We start from the raw sequence: 21,416 nt of genomic DNA, 5'->3' as shown, positions 1-21,416 counted from the left end.
TGAGAGGAAATGAATGAATGAATGTATTTTTTTTCCTATGTGCGTGGGAGGCTCACCCCCCAACCGAGCGCCAGCTGACGTTCACGAGGCTTTATAATACTATACTCTCATGCGTCTGACGAATTATCTCTTGAGAGGAAATAGTTAACCAAATTTGCACCTGGCTCCCTAACCATCACAAAACTTACGATTCACTATTGATTGACGTAACAAAGATAGTGAATATACCTATACAGCTATGTTTAATATTCACATTTGAACAAAATAGTAATATATACCTATACTTACACATTGAAATTCTAATAACCTTAACCACAGGATAGTTCCACGTTCTTCCAAGCAACTACATAACTTCTTGCAGGCTCTTCTCTGTAGAAACTGCTTTCAGAACCTACTCTAGTAAATAGTTTCTTGTTATTTTGACAATTCTATGGCGCTTACAAAATAAGTCTAGTTGAACAAATATATGAGTTGTTATAGTCACAAGGAGACGTGATGAGCTGCCCTGTACGTGCCTGTATGCACTTTTACAAGCTTATCGTGGTTTTAGTTAACCGAAATGGTAAGATATAATCTTATTATTGAAAGAAGTATTTACGGTTAAAATAGATTACAGAAAGACAGTGAGCAAACGTAAGAAGATTATGTTGGTAGATCATTTCACCCCTTTTCTAATCGGATTATATGAACATCTAATATTTAAGTATTTACTATTGTACTACGGTAAATACTAATCCTAAGTGCTTGCATAATACTAGACATAAGGAATACAAGCCAATTTATTTTCTTATTAGATTACGTGTGAGTAACAATCCTAATATTTATAGAAATATTACATATATTTATATAATATTTTAAAAATCAACGTGATTAAAAACTGAAATTAAAGTAAGTATCTATTAAGTATAAACATGAACAATTAAACGATTGATTGTAACAGACGCTCTCAAAATAAAATTAAAGGCTCTACATTGAACAATGAAGATAAATGAATTATCAGCATTGTATACTATGAATTTCTTCTCATGGCTACTTAGTTACCATGAAATACAAGGTTCTGTAAGTGGCGACAAAAAGTTTGTGTCTGATTGACTCATTACATTTGATCATATCTTCAAAGTAAATAACTAATCACGCCTCTACAGAGTTGTACACAAACGACGTTTCTTAGGAAAGTTGTTTAAAAATACAATGTCTACAAAAGCGTAATAATTTACTTTTAAATAATTTTGGAAAACAAAACAACAGATATTATTATACCAAACGAACCAATTAACATCTAAATAAATTTATCAAAATGGTTCTGGTGGGATTTTCAAATTTAAAATTTTCGGAAAGCTTTAAGCTCCCAAAAGCAATTTGTGAATATTTCACTGCATTGCTAAATATCCTCCTATTTAATAATCCCCCAGAGCAGAATTCTTCTAATAATTTTAAAGCCATTCTCTTAATAATTTATGTACTGCCAACATTTTACCTGCATAAGAATAATAAAAAAAATATCGCAATCGATTGACAATACCCATGACGTAAATGCGTTACAAAAACCAGCTATTTATAGACGCTCAAAATGTAAAACTTCCTCGAATTAGTTCAAGGTTCGTGTATAAAAGGATACCAGTCTTTTGTTTACTAATGAGCAAATACTAACTTTGACCGTTCAAATTATCAGCGTGCTGTGTATTTACCGATTATTATGTGGTAGGAATCATGATGAGTTTTTTCTGTTCATATTGTGATAAATAAACTATGTGTCTATGAGTATTAAGCTTTGATATAAAACTACATATAAATATATTATTAGAAAGCTAAGGTATCCTATAGGCTATAATCGCATTTAACGTTTAGATAATTATTAAGCTGAAGAGTTGGTTTGTTTGCTAGAACGCGCTAATCTCAGAAACCACGGATCTGATCTGAAAAACATTTCACTGTTAGATAGTCCATTTATCGAGGAAGGCTATAGGCTATGTATCATCACGCTCAGACCAATAGGAGCGGAGCAATGGAGCAATGCTAGGGGCAAAACTAGTGATATATAATCGGATACTTATTCTTGGGTGAAACTGCAAAGAGTCTTGCTTGACGGTGTGCTGATCGGAGAAATAAAGATACAATCTTTCCATCTAATAAACTGATATAACGGGTGTTATTTAATTACCGTCCTAATACCAGACTGTTAGGTTTTTAACTTCTCATTCATGACGTTATTTTGTTTCTTATAGAAATGCAGTTATTAATAAACTTGAAAAAAATAATTATGACATAGGTAATTGTTTACATAAAAATGTGCAATGTATTCCACGGAAATGTAGTAAATCCGATATTGATAACGATTAAATTATTGGTTAGTTAATCTTATCGCCTTATTAAAACTCTAAGGAAAGGATCTCTAATTAATAATCCTAATCTTATTTAAGCGGAAATTTGAAAATGAAGGAAATGATAAAACGTATACTTAGGTACATTGTAAGCAATATGTATGTCATTAGTAATTGTTGATTTAACAGCGGATGTTTTCGAAGTAAAGTGGAATTAATGAAATTCCTGTGTATTACGATAAGCGACTTATATCTCATTTTAATATCATGTGTCTTCACAAGAGACAAATGTTTTTAAAACATTCAGTTATTCATTGTATTTGTTATTACGGGCACGTAAATCGTATATATGTACTCGTGATTTACAGTTATGCAGCGGCAAAACGGAATAATGTTACTGTAAACTTGAATAAAAATCTGTTTTCGTTCTAAAACATGAATACTGCATTGCGTAAGCACATATTTTTTATCTGTGGAAGTTTATACTCGCTCGTAGTAAATTGTGGTAATCGGCGGATGTTTCTGGGTCTTGAATTTATAATATGTTCATAATTCTTTTGGAGTGTACGATTTATGCAATAAATTAATCGCATAGGTCATAGATGCATTTACGAAGAAAATTTATTAGAGTATTTTTGAGTAAGTAAATTAATTAATTCATGCATGCATGATGCAAGCCGCAATTATTTTTTCAGTAGATACAATCCTGGAAATAACTAGACATTTAGGAAGAATAGAAAGGAGTAAATACTAATACAAATTAAATTGTTTCTATGGTCTATAATTAATTTAATATTCATCAAAAACTTAATGTAAATGCTATTAAATTACCTATATATCCCACGCAAGAGTTTATTGGCACGGGCTTCAATTGCCATGTGACTACGCGAATAAAATAGTGAGAGAAATATTAATAGACTTATTGTTTCACGAATATCTATATTAATCGATGGTAATATTGTACATCCTACTTATAATAATAATATTATAAATGCGAATGTTTGTGAGGATGTGTATCTTTGTGTGTGTTTGTTACTCATTCACGAAAATACTACTGAAATGATTACAATGAAATTTAGCACACATATAGGGTAACTGGATTAACATATAGGATAGGTATTATCCCGGAAATCCCACGGGAACGGGAACTATGCGGGTTTTTCTTAAAAAACGCGGGCGAAGCCGCGGGCGGAAAACTAGTATGAAAAATACTTTGCATATTCACTAAGTCAAAATAATGTATACCTAGTTACGAAGGTAATGAGTCGAAATTTTAAGGTACCTACTATGTACTACTATATGAATTAATTTTTGTTATTTTTCAATATTTTTATAAACTTTTGAGCTGTTGGATATTATTGAAACATTTTCCCTTTTCCTCATCATCTAAACTTCACGTTTAATTGGACATTTTTTCCTTAGGGAAAACTGTTTCGCAGTTTTGCACCAATTGACTTTAGCACCTAACCATGTTACAACTTACAATGTTAGGTCCTTAGTTAGGTCCTCTTAAATTCTAGTACAATTCTCACACGAGGAGCTGAATCAAACGACTTCCCGATTCCTACCCTCGGGCCACACCTCTGCAATCAATTCGCACATCCTCACTTCAAGTGAATGATTGGTTTAACGTCATTATAGTTATTTATAAAGCAGGTACGAAAATATCTTAGAGTAAACAATGAAATTACGATGCGTTTGCAGATTGCTACGGTAGTGTTTGTGTTGTTTTTGTCATGTGTTGCTTACGATTTTACGCCATATTTCCTTCCGTGAAATCTTACATTATTTTATTTCCTTATTTATATGAAGATTTTAGTGTATGAAGATACACTCGTTTTTACATAATTTTATAGAGTAGATAATTGTGATGAAAAAAACCTTTATACCTAGTATCTTAGAAGATAAAGTTCATTGCGAAAGTAAATACATGTCTGTTTATGAAATTTGTACTAAGAAACGATTTTGGATAAACTTTCAAAATCCTGGAGAGTTCCTTTTAGTTACGGAAAAACCGAAGAATAGGTAAATTATCTCTGGAAAACCAATGCCTAGATGACGTAAAGTGCAAACAATGAAAGACGCGTCAAGAAAACTATAATTATTCTATTATAAATTATAATAGGTCATGAATCAGACAGATCTAATATGTAATAGTTATAAGAACGCATTCATTATTTGATTACGTACTGCATAATAGAGTCAACATGTGATGGAAAATCTACAAGATGAAATATCTATAGATATTTACCTGTTTAAAACTTTCCTCATGTTATGTACAACAACAATAATTATTATATTTATAAAAAGATTTCAGCCAGTTTGCCAAAATTAAGTCTGAAAAATAGCTATATGTTAAAAGGAGTTAAATAAGCAATTAGTGACTTAATCAGCAAATCGTAGAGTCGTAGATATAGTCCTTTATTTTAATTAACAAGTTTTGTATATACAGTATCATTTTCTCTCATACCAAATGTAGATAATATAATCAATCAAATAACTACTCGCAGCAGTGGTGGCTCAGTGGTGAGACCTCGGACTTCGAATTGATAAGTCTGGGGTTCGAGACCAGGCGAGCGCGCAGGAAATAAATAGATTTTTCAATTTATCTGCGCATGTTGTAACATCACCACTGCTATTGTTTACTAATTATTTATAGCTTAAAACAAACACTAACACTAGTCATACAGTCATTATCCCCATAAAACGAACTTTAGTTTATACGTGACGTCATATCATTTTACAACGCAAATACATATAAAGATTACCACGTGAACACACGTGTTAATCAGGTCTACACCCAATGATATAAAGCCTAGATTAAAAATAGCTATAGAATTTATCAACTGAAAAGCAAAATAATTGAGTTATAAAAGCCTGAATTAAAAATAGCTTTAACTTTCAAAGCAAGTTGAGAAGTTATGGCTGTTCCAATATTGTCAACCCCGTAACAATTGAGGTTAATTATGGCTTTGGTACCAGTTGCTACTTTAATGTGTTCTACTTTTTCTTTTTATTTGCCTTCAGACTCGTAAGTTTGAAATAAAGAGGGAATATTGTCGATTCATGCAAATGTCACAAATCAAGGTTTTCTAGTGTTTTCTATTTATGTAATAGACATCCTTAGTAATCTATTAGTGTCAGAAGGTTCTATCTCCTATATAAAATAGCTAAACTCGGCTATACATACAGCCACAAGATATGGAAGATTAATGCAGAAATATTGTCAATTTAGCGTACTCATAATAACTATAATAAATCAATTTCGTAAAAAAATCTCTTTCAATATTTATTTAAACATTGAATGCTACCGTTCTACCATGCTCTACGCCATTCATGTTCTATGAGGATGTTATACCAGTATGTAGGTCACAAAATAGAAGGCTGTTTTATCAGTAAAAACATACACTCTAACTTTATTTACATAAAACATTAATTATAAAGATATGAAATTACTCCTGATACGAACTATTCATTCAGGAATAAGATTAGATATATTTTAGTCTCTGACGTAGGTTATTATGTTACTATATGTATAGTATACTAGCTTTCCGCCTGCGGCCTCGCCCGCGTTTTCAAAGAAAAACCCGCTTAGTTCCCGTTCCCGTGGGATTTCCGGGATAAAACCTAGCCTATGTTGCTCAGTGAAGCTTTTTAATGGTGAAAGAATTTTTGAAATCGGTCCAGTAGTTTATGCATGAAAACTATACATACATACATACATACCTAATTAGTAATTACAAACCTTTCCTCTTTATAATATTAGTCTATAGCTTTATAGATTGTTAGGGCAGTTAAAAGTACTCACAATTCGAGTACGCCTCAATAACATAAATGGTAGACGGAAACCCATATTTCCTCAGTCAATGTTCTTGAAACCGATCATGTGACTCAGTATTTTATTACGACGTATCTGTATATGGCGTGGTTTGTGCTGGAAAAATATTAAACCTAAGGCTGAACTATGTATATGGTAATATGTATGTCTAGCCAATGTGGAGCCAACTGGTCGCCAAGGAACAAACAGGTCATATTAAGAAGACTTGCTAGAGAATGTAGAGCTTTTTATATCCTGCGCGTTGTTTTCCTGGAAGCGTTTCGTAATTTAGGGACACGTGAAAATCACAGCGAAATACAAGGGATAACAGGAAAACAATGTTATATTTTAATCGCCAGGATTAAATTGATATCTCTTAATACTTCTGAATAAACAAGAGATAACATTCAATTTCTTTTTTTGTACCTTTACATAGTACCTAAGTATAAAATATTATTAATTATTATAAAGTGATATTCAAGAAATTTTTGTGAAAGTGTTTATTATTTATCCCTTTTCAGCAATGTAATTTCTCCTTGTTACAGTTTTAATTAATAAGAAGTGACAAATTAATATAATTTCCAATGCGCAATACTTACACTTAATATTAATAATATACAGTTATTTGAAGTTCATCATGGGCTGAAGCCATATTTGGTAATTGTGCACGACAAACCGTAAAGTACCTAATTTATTGTAAATATAACGTTAGAATCCTGAAGGCTTACGCCTGAAGGCTTATAAAATAATTAGTATGAAAATAAATACGTATTTCTTCTAGTTACGTTGAAAAGTTTATGTTTTGTAAAGCAAACTATCTAACTAGTCTAGTAAAGTAAAATAAGTGTTCAGTATAACATCCTGAAGGCTTATCCCTGAAGGATTATTTGTATAGTAAAGAATAAGTAACAGTTCATACGTAAAGTTATTTGTGTTGTCTATTGCGTAAAGATTTATGAAGGCTTATACCTGAAAGGTTATTATTGTGTTAAGAATGTTTAGTAGAATAGTAAATGTTTATATTTTGTTTTAATATTGTAGATGTTTTAATTGTAGATTGTAAATGTTTGTGTTTCTTAAGATGATATTAGTAAATGTTTATGTCTTTCGTATATTAGTGAATGTTTATGTTTTTCTTTATGTTTTATGAATATTTTAATTGTTTAAAGTGTGATATTAGGATTTAATTGTGTATTTCGTCATGCGACAGCGTCACGTCCGCGACTGAGCGCACACGCCGTCCCCCGCAGTATATTTATACACCTGAAGCGGGGGACGGGGTAGTATAAAAGAAAATTTGTAAAGAATTGTGCGCGCAGTCTAAACGGGGCGCTGGCGGAGTATATTATGGATGTAATATTAAAATAATATGTTGTAATAATTATGATGAACACAATAAAATTGTAAAACAATGTAAAAATAAATGATTGAGAAATAAAGAGTGAGGTAAGGGGCGTGGCCAGCCGGAGTGGAGGGGATAACGCGCAAAATATAAATATGGACGCAAAACCGGTTGCGTCACGGCATTCCAGTTCCACCCGCGCTTCAGAAAAGCAAGAAGAATAACTCCGCTCCGGCTCGGCACCCTGGCCCTCTACGTATGAAGAAATAATTGTTTGTATTATTTACAAACCCCCACACCACTACAGTCCACTAAGAGAGGGCCTTCAGCCGACATTAACATTGGTCAGCTTCGAGCCGGATAAGAAGAAAAATGAACACGAGAAGCCGGAGCGGAAGAGGAACAACACCATCAGCATCAGAAGCGACCGCCACCGCCACAGGAACGTCGTCTACGAATACGTCGGGAGAAACGAGCTACACTACGGGGACATCGGAGACCTGCACGACCGCGACGAGAACGACGAGGACAGAGGAGAAGAGCAGCTCGACGCCAGCTACGCCGAGCACCATGCCCGTCGACAAGTTGCAGCCAGCACCGTCACCCGTCGTGGGATACACAAACGCCGCTTTCGCGGCGCCAGCCGACAACACCGACGCGCCGACGACCGCCGCCTCCGCGGCGCCGACGAGCAACGTACATCTGAATACAAACGCCGCTCTCGCGGCGCCATCGAACGTCGCCGCCGGGTCGCCAGCACGCCGCTCGAAGACGCTCCGCCAGGCATCAGAGGTGCGGTCGCGGCGCTCCGTAGCCTCCCGCAAGAGACTCCTCGCGGAGTTGGAGGTGAAAGAGCGCCTAGCCGAACTGAAGCTGGAACAAGCGAAGGCCGCAGCAGAACTGGAAAAGGCGCGGCTAGAAAGAATACGCGCCGAAGAAGAATCAACAACGGAAGAGGAAGAAGAGGACTACGAACCGGAACGACGGGTCGAGTCGTGGTTGGAACAACATTTAAGCCAGCCACTGCCACCCGCCGCCAACCCGACTCGCCAGCTCTCACCGCCACGCTACACAGCGAAGAACGCCGACAACAAGGAAGATCGAGGATGGGGGGCCCGCCAGGAACAAGACGACGGGCCACGGGAACCGAAGAAACACCCGCCCACGCGGTCACCAGAAGTTGCGGCAATTGTAACCGCCTTCAATGAAGTCGCAAGAAGCCAAAGGAAAATAATAAGATACGGCGGTGAACTACCAACGTTCACCGGCTCCAGTCACGAGTGGCTATCATTCAAGGCATCGTATGAAGAAACTGAAGAAGGATTCACCGACGGAGAAAACGTCGCACGATTGAGAAAGGCGCTGAAAGGAGCAGCCCTAGAAGCCGTCACCGCCCTACTCATATCGCACACCGGACCCGAGAAAATCATTGAAGCCCTGCAGAGGAGGTTCGGCCGCCCAGACGCGCTGGTTCTGGGCGAAATGGAAAAAATCAAGTCGCTGCCGCGAGTAACGGACAACCCGCGGGACATCTGCATATTCGCAAATAAAATATCGAATATCGTCGCCACCGTCGAAGTTTTAAGAAAACAAGAATACCTGCACAGCCCGGAAATGCTGCGGCAGGTACTGGAAAAGCTGACGCCGATCATGAAGAATAAATGGTACGACTTCGCTGCCGACGATCGCGACAAGACACCGCTACTGAAAAAGCTCGCAGAATTCCTGAATAAAGAAGCAGACAAGTGCTCCAGCTACGCTCCATTAGATACAGAAACAAGGAAAAGGACGGAGCGAGCCTACGCAACGAACGACGCGAGCGAGCGAGAAACAAGATGCCCGATGTGCGAGCGAGAGCACAAACTCGTCGAGTGTCGACAATTTACGAACAGCGACGTAAATACACGATGGGAAATAGCGAAGAAATATCGAGTGTGCTTCCGCTGTCTTCGAAGCAAACATCAACGAGCAACATGCCGCGCTCGTCCTTGCGGCCTCAACGGGTGCACCATGAAGCACCACAAGATGCTCCACCATACAAAGACAGCGGAAAAGAAAATTGAAGAGACAGCGCAACCGCAAGCCAGTGAAGAGAAAGTCCTAGTATCAGCGATTAACATCAACAGCGCCACGTCGGAACAACCTACGCGCCGCCGCGCGTATCTGAAGATCGCTCCCATCACCATCATGGGACCGAAAGGAAAATGTGACACGTACGCGCTGCTCGACGAAGGAAGCACGGTGACCATCATTGAAACGGCGCTTGCAGAGCAGCTGGGTCTCGACGGGCCACACGAGTCCATCACAATTCAAGGCGTGAATGGGCACGAGAATGAGCACGAATACAGCAAGAGAGTGAAGGCACGAGTACGAGGACGACATGAAGAAAAAGAATACGCATTAGACAACGCCCGCACCGTGCACCAGCTCCACGCATTCACGCAGTCCATCCGCGAGAGTGACATCGCCCGTTGCAACCATCTGCACGACCTGCAAGAGGACCTACTGTATGAAAATGCGACACCGAAGCTGCTGATAGGACAAGACAACTGGGAGCTCATTATAACGCGAAAACTACGGCACGGCAAGAGGAATCAGCCCGTCGCATCGAAGACGTTATTAGGATGGGTCCTGCACGGCTGCCGCTCCTCGAACAAGCATCCAGTTTTGTTCTGTTCTCATCTCTCGGAAGCGGAGAAGTCACCTGACACACTCGAAAATATGATGAAGAAATACTTCGAATTAGAATCCATCGGCATCGAACCCAAAAGACAGCGCAGCGACCCGGAGCAGCAGGCACTCAACATATTGGAAAAGAAAAGTCAACGCCTGCCGTCCGGCCGATATGAAACCGGACTCCTATGGAGAGACGAGTCTGCAGATACACCGAACAACTACGGCGACACATTGAAAAGATTGAAGACATTAGAAAAGAAATTGGACAAAGACGGAGAGCTGAAGAAACAATATGAAGAAAGAATAGAAAATCTACTCTCGTCCGGCTACGCAGAGAGGGCACAGACTCCGCCCACCGGCGGGAGAGTGTGGTACCTCCCGCACTTTCCAGTGATCAACCCGGACAAAGCAAAGATTCGTCTGGTGCACGACGCGGCCGCTAAGTCTCACGGCCGCTCTCTCAACGACATGCTGCTGCCCGGGCCCGACCTGCTACAATCTCTGCCTGCCGTCATCATGAAGTTCCGTCAACATCCAATCGCCGTGTCCGCCGACATCAAGGAAATGTTCATGCAGATAAAAATTATAGAAGAAGACCGTGACGCGCTACGCTTCCTCTGGCGTGGCGATCGACGCGACGACGGGCCGCCCAATGAATATCGTATGACATCGCTCATCTTCGGCGCCTCTTCATCACCGTGCACCGCACTCTACATCAAGAATAGAAACGCGCAAGAACACGCGCACGAGAGTCCGGCAGCCGCACGCGCGATTCAAGAGAACCATTATATGGACGACTATATACATAGCTACGCGACCGAAGATGAAGCCAGGGAGATAACGGCGCACGTCGATCGCATACATCGATACGCCGGCTTCGAGCTGCGTGGGTGGGCATCGAACAATGAAAACGCGATAAGAAACTTTACAAACACCGGGGCGACCACCGTCGAGATCGGCGGGAGCGAGACAGAGCGAACATTGGGACTACTCTGGCACGTGAAACAAGACTACATCGGTTTTCGCGTAAACACAAAACGTGTACCACAGGAAATAATCGAAAATAAGCGAACACCTACGAAGAGAGAAGCCCTCAGTCTCATCATGTCGGTCTTCGACCCACTCGGCCTCATCGCGCCCATCCTCACACCGGCGAAAAGAATAATGCAAGATACGTGGAAGTACAACACCGGCTGGGACGACCCCATTCCCGGCGCGCTACAACATCGCTGGGAAAACTGGGTGGCGAATATTCAGCATCTCGACGCGCTCCGCATCCCACGCTGCTATGACTACGAACCCGCGGCGGAGAGAGAGATACACACATTCGTGGACGCCAGCGAAGAAGCGTACGCAGCAGTCGTGTACATCAGAGCGACGCGCGCCGACGGATCGATAAACATCGCGATCGCCGCCGCGAAAAGCAGGGTCACGCCCACGAAACCGATATCGATCCCACGTCTGGAGCTGCAAGCCGCCCTGCTCGGAGCACGCCTCACACGAACAGTCGAGGAAGGTCACGACTTCATCTTCAAACGAAAAGTGTATTGGAGCGACTCAAGAACAGCACTTGCATGGATACGCAGCGAGCCACGTACATATAAAACATTCGTGGCGCACCGGCTAGCCGAAATAGAGGACCTCACGAAAAAGGATGAATGGCGCTGGGTCCCCACGGCGCACAATACGGCGGACGACGCTACACGCAACACCCCCGCTGACTTCGACCCGCAACACCGTTGGTTCACCGGTCCAGACTTCCTCCGCTACGAAGAATGCGACTGGCCGGTCGAGAAGAGAGAAAACATCATCACCGACACGGGCGAAGAAAAAGAAAAATGCGGCGCGCTGAACACGTCGGACCCCGCCCCCGCATTCATCGACATCGAGCGCTTCTCAACATGGACACGGCTAGTGCGCACAACGGCCCGCGTACTGCAATTCATCGAACTCTGTCGTCGCCCCAAACAACTCGTCAATGCAACACGTCGAAAACGTACAAGAAAAAACGAAGAAAAAGACGCGACGTGGGAAAGAAATATGAAAAAGAACAATGAAAAAATCGTCTCCCGTCCGAACAATGAAGAAAGAAAATATAGAATATTAAGTGCGCGCCACCTACGCGCCGCGGAAAATATACTTGTAAAATTAGCACAGAAAGCAACGTACGGGAAAGAGATAGCGATACTACAGCAAGGACACCCGCTCACTGAAAAATACCAAGGTCCGCTAGCGGGATTAAGTGTCGCCTTAGACGAAAACGGAATACTGAAACTACGAGGAAGAGTGAATGAAGCCAGCGCGATCGAGGCAGAGGCCGCAAACCCGACAGTGCTCGACGGAAAACACAAGTATACGCAGCTCTATATACAACACATACATGAAAAACTGCATCACGGCGGCGTCGAAATTGTAGTAAACGAACTAAGGCAAAGACTGTGGATAACAAGAATACGACCCGCGACAAAGGAGGTGTTGAAGAGCTGCCCGCGCTGCCGCCTGCTGCGCGCCAAACCCGCGCGCCCATCGACCGGCAACCTGCCCGCCGCACGCCTCGCGCATCACGCGCGCCCATTCACATTCACCGGACTCGACTACTTCGGCCCGCAAGAGGTAACCGTCGGCCGCCATCGAGAGAAGCGCTACGTGGCCCTCTTCACGTGCTTAACATCGCGTGCCATACATCTGGAGGTCGTCGTGTCACTCAGCACCGATTCAGCGATCAACGCGCTGCGCCGCTTCATAGCGCGGCGCGGCTGCCCGGCCGAGATATGGAGTGACAACGCAACGTGCTTCCGCGCGGCCAACAGAGAGCTCACGGACGCGTGGGCCGCACTTGAAGAAGAAGCAGCAGCCCGCCGCATCAGCTGGCGCTTCCTTCCGCCGGCCGCCCCATTCATGGCCGGCGCGTGGGAGCGCATGGTACGCACCGTGAAAGAAGCCCTACGCCACACGCTTCACGAGCAGCGCCCGAGTGACGAGACGCTCGCCACACTCCTCGCCGAAGTAGAAGCCACCGTGAACTCACGCCCACTCACTCATGTGGCCGTGACGCCCGACGTGCCGCCCGCCATCACACCGAATATGATCCTGCTGGGCTCCAACTGCTACGTGCCGCCACCCTGCACCATCGAGGAAGACCAAACAACAGCGCGCACACACTGGAAGCGCGCGCAGCAGCTCGCCGACACCTTCTGGCGACGCTGGGTACGAGAGTACCTGCCCGTACTCCAACAGCGGCGGGAGCCCCACGCAAGCGGAGCGGCCCCCAAGATCGGCGACCTGGTCATCGTGTGCGACTCCAATCAACCAAGGAACACGTGGCCCCGAGGACGAGTCGTCGCTACGTATCCCGGCAAGGACGGCGAGGTACGAGTGGTCGACGTGGAGACCAGCGGCGGCAGAATCCTCCGGCGGCCCACCAAGAAGATCGTCGTGCTACCAGTTCAAATCGCAGAGTGCGACGGCGGGAGAAATGTGCACGACAAACCGTAAAGTACCTAATTTATTGTAAATATAACGTTAGAATCCTGAAGGCTTACGCCTGAAGGCTTATAAAATAATTAGTATGAAAATAAATACGTATTTCTTCTAGTTACGTTGAAAAGTTTATGTTTTGTAAAGCAAACTATCTAACTAGTCTAGTAAAGTAAAATAAGTGTTCAGTATAACATCCTGAAGGCTTATCCCTGAAGGATTATTTGTATAGTAAAGAATAAGTAACAGTTCATACGTAAAGTTATTTGTGTTGTCTATTGCGTAAAGATTTATGAAGGCTTATACCTGAAAGGTTATTATTGTGTTAAGAATGTTTGTAAATGTTTGTGTTTCTTAAGATGATATTAGTAAATGTTTATGTCTTTCGTATATTAGTGAATGTTTATGTTTTTCTTTATGTTTTATGAATATTTTAATTGTTTAAAGTGTGATATTAGGATTTAATTGTGTATTTCGTCATGCGACAGCGTCACGTCCGCGACTGAGCGCACACGCCGTCCCCCGCAGTATATTTATACACCTGAAGCGGGGGACGGGGTAGTATAAAAGAAAATTTGTAAAGAATTGTGCGCGCAGTCTAAACGGGGCGCTGGCGGAGTATATTATGGATGTAATATTAAAATAATATGTTGTAATAATTATGATGAACACAATAAAATTGTAAAACAATGTAAAAATAAATGATTGAGAAATAAAGAGTGAGGTAAGGGGCGTGGCCAGCCGGAGTGGAGGGGATAACGCGCAAAATATAAATATGGACGCAAAACCGGTTGCGTCACGGCATTCCAGTTCCACCCGCGCTTCAGAAAAGCAAGAAGAATAACTCCGCTCCGGCTCGGCACCCTGGCCCTCTACGTATGAAGAAATAATTGTTTGTATTATTTACAAACCCCCACACCACTACAGTCCACTAAGAGAGGGCCTTCAGCCGACATTAACAGTAATGGTCATACAATTATTAACGAATACAACACGTCCAAATACGGTTAAGTATTTGTCTTGGAATCGATTGACCAAACATAGCGATAACATGATAATTAGTATTTAAATCGCAGTTTATTGTTTATTGCGTCATGTGAGAATAAATAAGTTTACGTAAAAAAATAAAACGTTGTAACTTGTAACACTTTAATTCGATAATTTATTAATTTTTTCACATAACAATATATTATGTACCTCTTCTAAATCCTTAATTATTATTAACAGCCAAAACACACTCGACAGCAAATTACTCAATTTAAGTTTTTAAAAGCATTGGTAGATAAAATTAGGTAATTACGAACTAAAATATGTACATATATTCAACCGGACGTTACGAGTACCTACTCGTAAAAGTACCTACTTTTCAGGCGGTAAAATCAAGGACATATAATAAAAATCATAATTAATTATTAGCATTAATGTCTATAATGTCTTAGAATTAAATCTCTATTACTTTTCAATGAACTATAATATTAAGTATATCCTTTTATGTAAATAAAGTAAACACAAGAAAATAGTGTGATATGACATGTTGATAACAATTATGTATATCCATTTATCGTCACAAGTTTTAAGGCAAATGTATTTAAATTAACTTAAACCATTGTACAAACTACCTTATTATCATTTTATCAAAGACTAAATGCGTTCGTTAACACTGAACTAACTGTTTAAATTACCACAAATTACTGATAAAGGACGTTACTACAGTCTATACTCTATAGTCTATAGTCTATACTCTATATTATTATATTATCTGTGCTACAGTGAATGTCTAGGTTTCGAGCACAAAACGTCCTTTAAAACTCCTTTCAACGCGAGGGTATTGTCCTCATTCATGCCCGCCGAATGTTCCAAAAAATACAGTCAATAGCGAACATTTTAACAGGAAAAACTGTTTATTTTCCCGTTACTCTAAAAGGACTGTTTAGCTATTTATAACTCATGTTCTGGCGTGTTTTGAATAACAATAAGATAACTAGTAACAATATGTCTCTTTGTTATATAATGTGGAATAAAGTAGCGGAAATAGATATTAATCTGTAAATCTGGAGTTGTTGAACGTAAATTATTTGTCATTTACATTGTGTAATTCGAGGAAGTTGTCTCTTGTTATATTGATCTAATTTAACAGTTTCTGACAAGAATATGAACGGAAAACCCGGGGTAGAACTTAGACGAACTACGCTTTGGTTCTGCACCGATCGATTTTCTCTATGAATAAGAGATATACTATCCACTGCCAGACTGAGACTTGCTTTTTTATTAGTCGATCGAATACACGCTCTATCGGGTATAAAGCTCACTATTGTATCCAGTACACTGTATTTAGAATTGAAAAATACGTATTGTAATTTGTAAGATACTGTATTGTATGATAAAATGTATTTTATCGCGTAAAATATGATGAAGCTGTTATATCTCTTATTATTCCTAATATCTATCTATACATTTTAAATGTGGACTAGTTATGTTGTGTGGTCGTACCGTATATAAAAGTAATGTAAGAGCGATATTTTAAATTATCATCTTATCCTCATATTCTTACTTGGTTTCCGTTAACCGACACAAAGCTACGCATCGGTCCTAATTGTCTCAAACAAGAGCTCATTAGCTCAAATAGCGAAATATCTATCCTTACAGAAACTCTATGCTTGAATTGTAAATCAATTGCGACTTTGCCATTATTTTCAAAGTAACTGAGTCGTAACGGAATTCGCGGAACATGTCAGAAATATTGACATATTTTGTCAAAAACTTGGCACAGATTTGTAAATCGTAAGACATCGCAATCATCTCTTGTAGACACATTAAAAGCACTTTTATCACCATCAAACAGAGTGCAATTTCTGTAACACACGTATCAATTGTTTACCACCACGTGACTCGTTTGTAAAAATACTTCTGAACAATAACAGACAGGAATAGCGTGGTATTATGGACTTTATTGTAATGGACTAAGGCGTATTGACAGCTAAATTGTTCAGAGCCAAGGCAGGTGTTGAAAAAATTGTCTTGTGATCTGCCTCGTGATAGCTTCCGCCTTCTAACAAGATAAAGACAGAGTTGGAACACATTGTAAGCACATTCTAATGGATTACATCATAAACAGGCGCCACTGTTTAGATGGTACATAGGGACAGATGTTAGACGTCCTCATAATTAATATTATCAGAACAATGGAGAGGATACGACGTAGACAATCCTATAATACATAAATACATAATTGAGACAGACAATTCATTATGTTGACGACATTTTCCATTTAACACAATCCAACTAAACGATCTCTAGAAAATAATACAGGAAATAAAACTATAGGTACTTAATACTTACAGCTTTTGATGCACCACAAAATAAGCTTTCTGTTTCGGGCATATTTTTCATTATCAAATATGAAAATCTAAAATTAGCTACGAACAACACATAAGGCATAGAAACGGGAACTCAAATTCCAGGATTTCTTCCTTAGAGTCATAATAGTTTCTTGTTTAGTATTCTGGGGACATTCACGCGTGAGACCAATAACTTGAAGTTGAAGATGAATAAAAGCCTGGCTTTGTTAGAACTATTTTTTTTCGCACTATTGAAATACAAATCACTAGAGCATGTACGTTTAATGATTTGAATACATTTAAAGATATATACATCTGGGATGCAATGATGTGCATTGCATGCTAAACATTAAAACTATAAGGTATCGAAAGTTTGTTTCATAAAGCAACAATTTCCGAAACATTTTTTGAAATTCCTTATTGCTTTATTGGTTTGAGAAATAAAGACAATTAGAAAGAAAGATATTTTATATAGGTACATCAATATTTGATAACCCATTGAGCCCCGAACAGCCCGATCGGTCCACGACACAATAGATTTTCTATTGTGTCTGTGGTTCCGGGGCCTGAGTTAATAATATAAATGTTACATTGACCCCAGTCTGGGAATAGCAAATATATCTATTTGAATGTCATAATACATAAAATAATAAACCAAACGAACGAAAAACAGTAGCGTAATATTTCTACCGTGTGTATCTTCCGTAGCTATTGTTTATGGTTAAGCGGAAATCGATGAATAATTTATGATACATATAGATTATAGAATATAAATTTATCTGTAAATTATAAATATATTAAAAGAACGGACAAAGAAATGAAATTAAAATTCATTGGTAATTGTGATTGGTTTTAGATAGGAGTTTATGATTTTTATTGCCGATTATACATTTTTGTAGCAGTCAATATCGGTGTTCGTCTTCACCGATTAGAGTATAAGTAATTGTTACTATCTAAATTTTTGCACACTTACGCAATTTCAAATTCAAAATCCATTCAAATCCTTACAATTTACGCCACTAAAACACTAGTCATTTGCATAATATTAGCACGTGTCTAATGTCTATTCATTTTAGCGTACATGTATCAGTTGATTATGTCCACGTGCTTTACACTGTGACATGCAAAACGTGTCAGCATCTGTTTACTTGAAGTTACATAAGGGACTTCCTCTTATGAAGGCTTCGGTTAGGAAAAGACGATTATCTTCACAATACGCTACTGTTTGACATAGTTGATTAAGACATATTTTATGGCATTGTATTTTTCTCGTAACGTTTGTTTTTTTTACAATGTTCAGTTGGTGTGCAGTGGAATAGGAATTGGTCAAAAATTATGTCTTTATAAGGGAAAAGAAAGAAATGTTATCTTACCAGTTGTTCAGAAGTATTATCGTTCAATATTATGATATAATTGTAAAACATAAACTAACATGCTTCCACTGTGAATTAAAATTTATAATGACGTATGGGGTGGTTGCATTTTACATCATTTACCCTGAACTCTACTTAGTTTTACTGTTTTTGGGGGAGAGCTTTTTGCTTGTTTCTACTAGAGATAGTAGAGACATCTAACCTAGGACTTTTGCCATACCACAGATTAAAAATACGATAGATACTCCTAGACGCTCTTATCATTGCATAACTAATACTCTTGATACTGACAGATTATTCATCTCATAAACATAAACGCCTGCAACCCGAGGAACTGCGTATTACACAAATACATTGGTTCACCCTAAAAGGATATAAATTTCAATGCGAACGAGTCCCGTTGTGACACCGCTTATGTAACCGTTAACCATAACCACATGACTGAACAATTTATTTGTTTATGCTAATAAATTACTGTGAAATTTTATTTTTAAAACAGCCGCATTACATATTTATTAGCTTGTGCTACGTTTGTTTATTGTAAGAGGATATGGTGATTCAATTGCATGATTTGAACCCTGATTTACGAAATTTAAATGTTGTTATCCTTCATATGATTGAATAATATCATGACCGGACTCCGGTGATATAATATAGGAGAAAGAATACATTACTTATACGAAATTTTAAAAAGAAATTCAGAGACCCTTAAATGTTTTACATTTATAAACCTATTTCCGGTGGAGGATATTAATAAATTGAATCACTTAAATTAAACCATAACAATATGTTTTTGTCACTAGGAAACGCAAATTGAAAGTGATTGTAATTCCGGCAAAATAAATAAAGCGCATAAGCTCAAAGTTAAATTGAGTCGCAACGGAGTGCATAAATGTTTGCTAAATGTCAGGTGAATTAATTTTGCCGCGCAAATGGAGAAATAAATTATGAATGTCAAAGGTGAACCACAGACTACAGACGAGTCTCGTGCGTCCATTTTATGAATCTGTAGCCGAGATTGACGTTCTATTTTTGAGCAGTGGGCGTGTCACTGTCCTCGGTCAGTTTTCCAACATGTTTCCAACTAATTTAAAATTTTATTTGACTTGCACTGGATTCGTTTTGATTCCACGAATTCGAAATAAACTCAGCCAGGGAGTTAAGAGATTATAAATTATATTTTTTTATTAGGTATGAAAAAAGATTATAAAAATAAATGTAAAATTAAATGGATTAACGACATAATTAAATAGATGTTTCTAAATCTTTGTTTTCAAGCTTTATTTTATCGAGTAGGTAAACGATTAAAAATGCATGCCATACCAAAAAATTAACATTATTTTACATTTTTATTTTAAAATGACTGCATATTTTCGTGTTTATTATTATTTGTCAAAGCTATAAGAGGAATATTATTGTTTTTATTGTAGCCGTGTGTAAATGCAAATTGTAACAAGGTCGTACTGTTATCACTAGGGCCCGGATAAATATGTATTAAAAATTTCGAAATATGTAAATATAAAATGGACTGAAAAAACTTAAATATGGAAAAAATATGTACAATAAAAAGCAAGTAACAACATTTTTAATAAAGCTTTTGTTTTTTGAAAATTGAAAAAAATAAAAAATTACAATTATAATCAACTTCCGATTCACTAACATTTGAATTGCAGTAAATAATCACGTGTTTGGCGCAGTGGTAAAGTAACTGCCTACTGAGCCGACGGTCCCGGGTTCGATCCCCGGTCAGGGCAAATATTTGTGTGATGAACTCAATTATTTGTTCCTGGGTCTGGGTGTTATTATCTATATATATGTATTTATTAAATATTATATTTATCGTCGCCTAGTACCCACAACACAAGCCTTAATTGAGCTTACTGTGGGACTAGGTCGATTTGTGTAATAATGTCATATAATATTTATTTATTTATTTATTTATTTTAATCTTCCACACAGCATGCTGTTAATTTTTTTAGGATATGAAATCCTCTGTTTTTTTCTATGACATAAAAAAATTTTTGCCTAGCAACTTCATCAACGGGTCTTTCCGATTCAGAAATCTTCTTTTCTATATTTTGAATAATCTTCAAATTTTCTTTGAGTGAAGTTGAAGAATTCTCGAGCGCCATTATCTGCCAGAATTTTTAGAAAACTCATAGCGCAGATAAAAATATGGATACATTTTATTGATATTTTGTGGAATATGGATTTACGTTTAAAATATGGAAAAATATGGAAAATAAAACCTGAATGTTCACGATCTAAATAACATATTTACTGTGGACACGATGATTAATTACGAAAACAATGTCAAATAAATATATGTAAATACATATTAATCCGGGCCCTAGTTATCACATTGGTGTTTTCCTTTAATTCTGGGCATTCCCAAAGTACAATACAATAACATTATATTTTTCATCTAATAAATACATAACTTTTAAATAATTAATTAGTTAAATAGTATTATAATCTATAGATACCTAAGTAACAAATATCACACTGACGTAGGAAAAATGAAATTTGAAAATAGCTCTTAACTGAAATTACCGGCTTCGTAATGACTTTAGTACCTTTTATATATTTATATTGTGAATTGCAATCATCATCATCATCATCATCATCAGCCCATATATGTTCCCACTGCTGGGACACGGGCCTCCTATGAGGGTACAGGCCATAATCCACCACGCTGGCCAAGTGCGGGTTGGCGGATGACACATATCGTCGAACTTTTGATTCTTCGACATGTCGGTTTCCTCACGATGTTTTCCTTCACCGTTCGAGCAGTGGTGATGTTACAACATGCGCAGATAAATTGAAAAATCAATTTATTTCCTGCGCGCTCGCCCGGTCTCGAACCCCGGACTTATCGATTCGAAGTCCGAGGTCTCACCACTGAGCCACCACTGCTCTTATATAAAATATTATAGACAATATATTTATTTTAGAATAGATACAATCACTAGATAACAATGAATAATGATACCTTCATGAAAGTATTATTTAATTTGATGGGAAATTAAATCTTTTTTTAAACATCGATGAAAACAAACATTGCTAAAATAC

The 21,416-nt window shown here is 38.7% G+C and overlaps 1 protein-coding gene across 1 annotated transcript; it reads left to right on the top strand.

Annotated features, from left to right (window-relative positions):
* Nucleotides 1-7,852: 7,852 nt before the first annotated feature.
* Nucleotides 7,853-13,651, top strand: LOC149897282 (uncharacterized). Its single transcript, XM_090116568.1, has one exon. It carries the CDS (start codon nucleotides 7,853-7,855, stop codon nucleotides 13,649-13,651), a length of 5,799 nt encoding a protein of 1,932 aa, XP_089972694.1.
* Nucleotides 13,652-21,416: the final 7,765 nt, after the last annotated feature.

The sequence above is a fragment of the Colias eurytheme genome, chromosome 26, assembly GCF_061535395.1.
Source record: "Colias eurytheme isolate Ceu_HAF_F1 chromosome 26, ilColEury1 Martin Lab GWU primary, whole genome shotgun sequence".
Taxonomy (NCBI): Eukaryota; Metazoa; Arthropoda; class Insecta; order Lepidoptera; family Pieridae; genus Colias; species Colias eurytheme.
Note: the sequence above shows the minus strand (reverse complement) of the source record. Positions and strands in the feature narration are given on the sequence as shown.

Excerpts from the sequence above, each read along its gene's own strand:
- LOC149897282 (XM_090116568.1), top strand. The coding sequence starts at position 7,853 with ATGAACACGAGAAGCCGGAGCGGAAGAGGAACAACACCATCAGCATCA.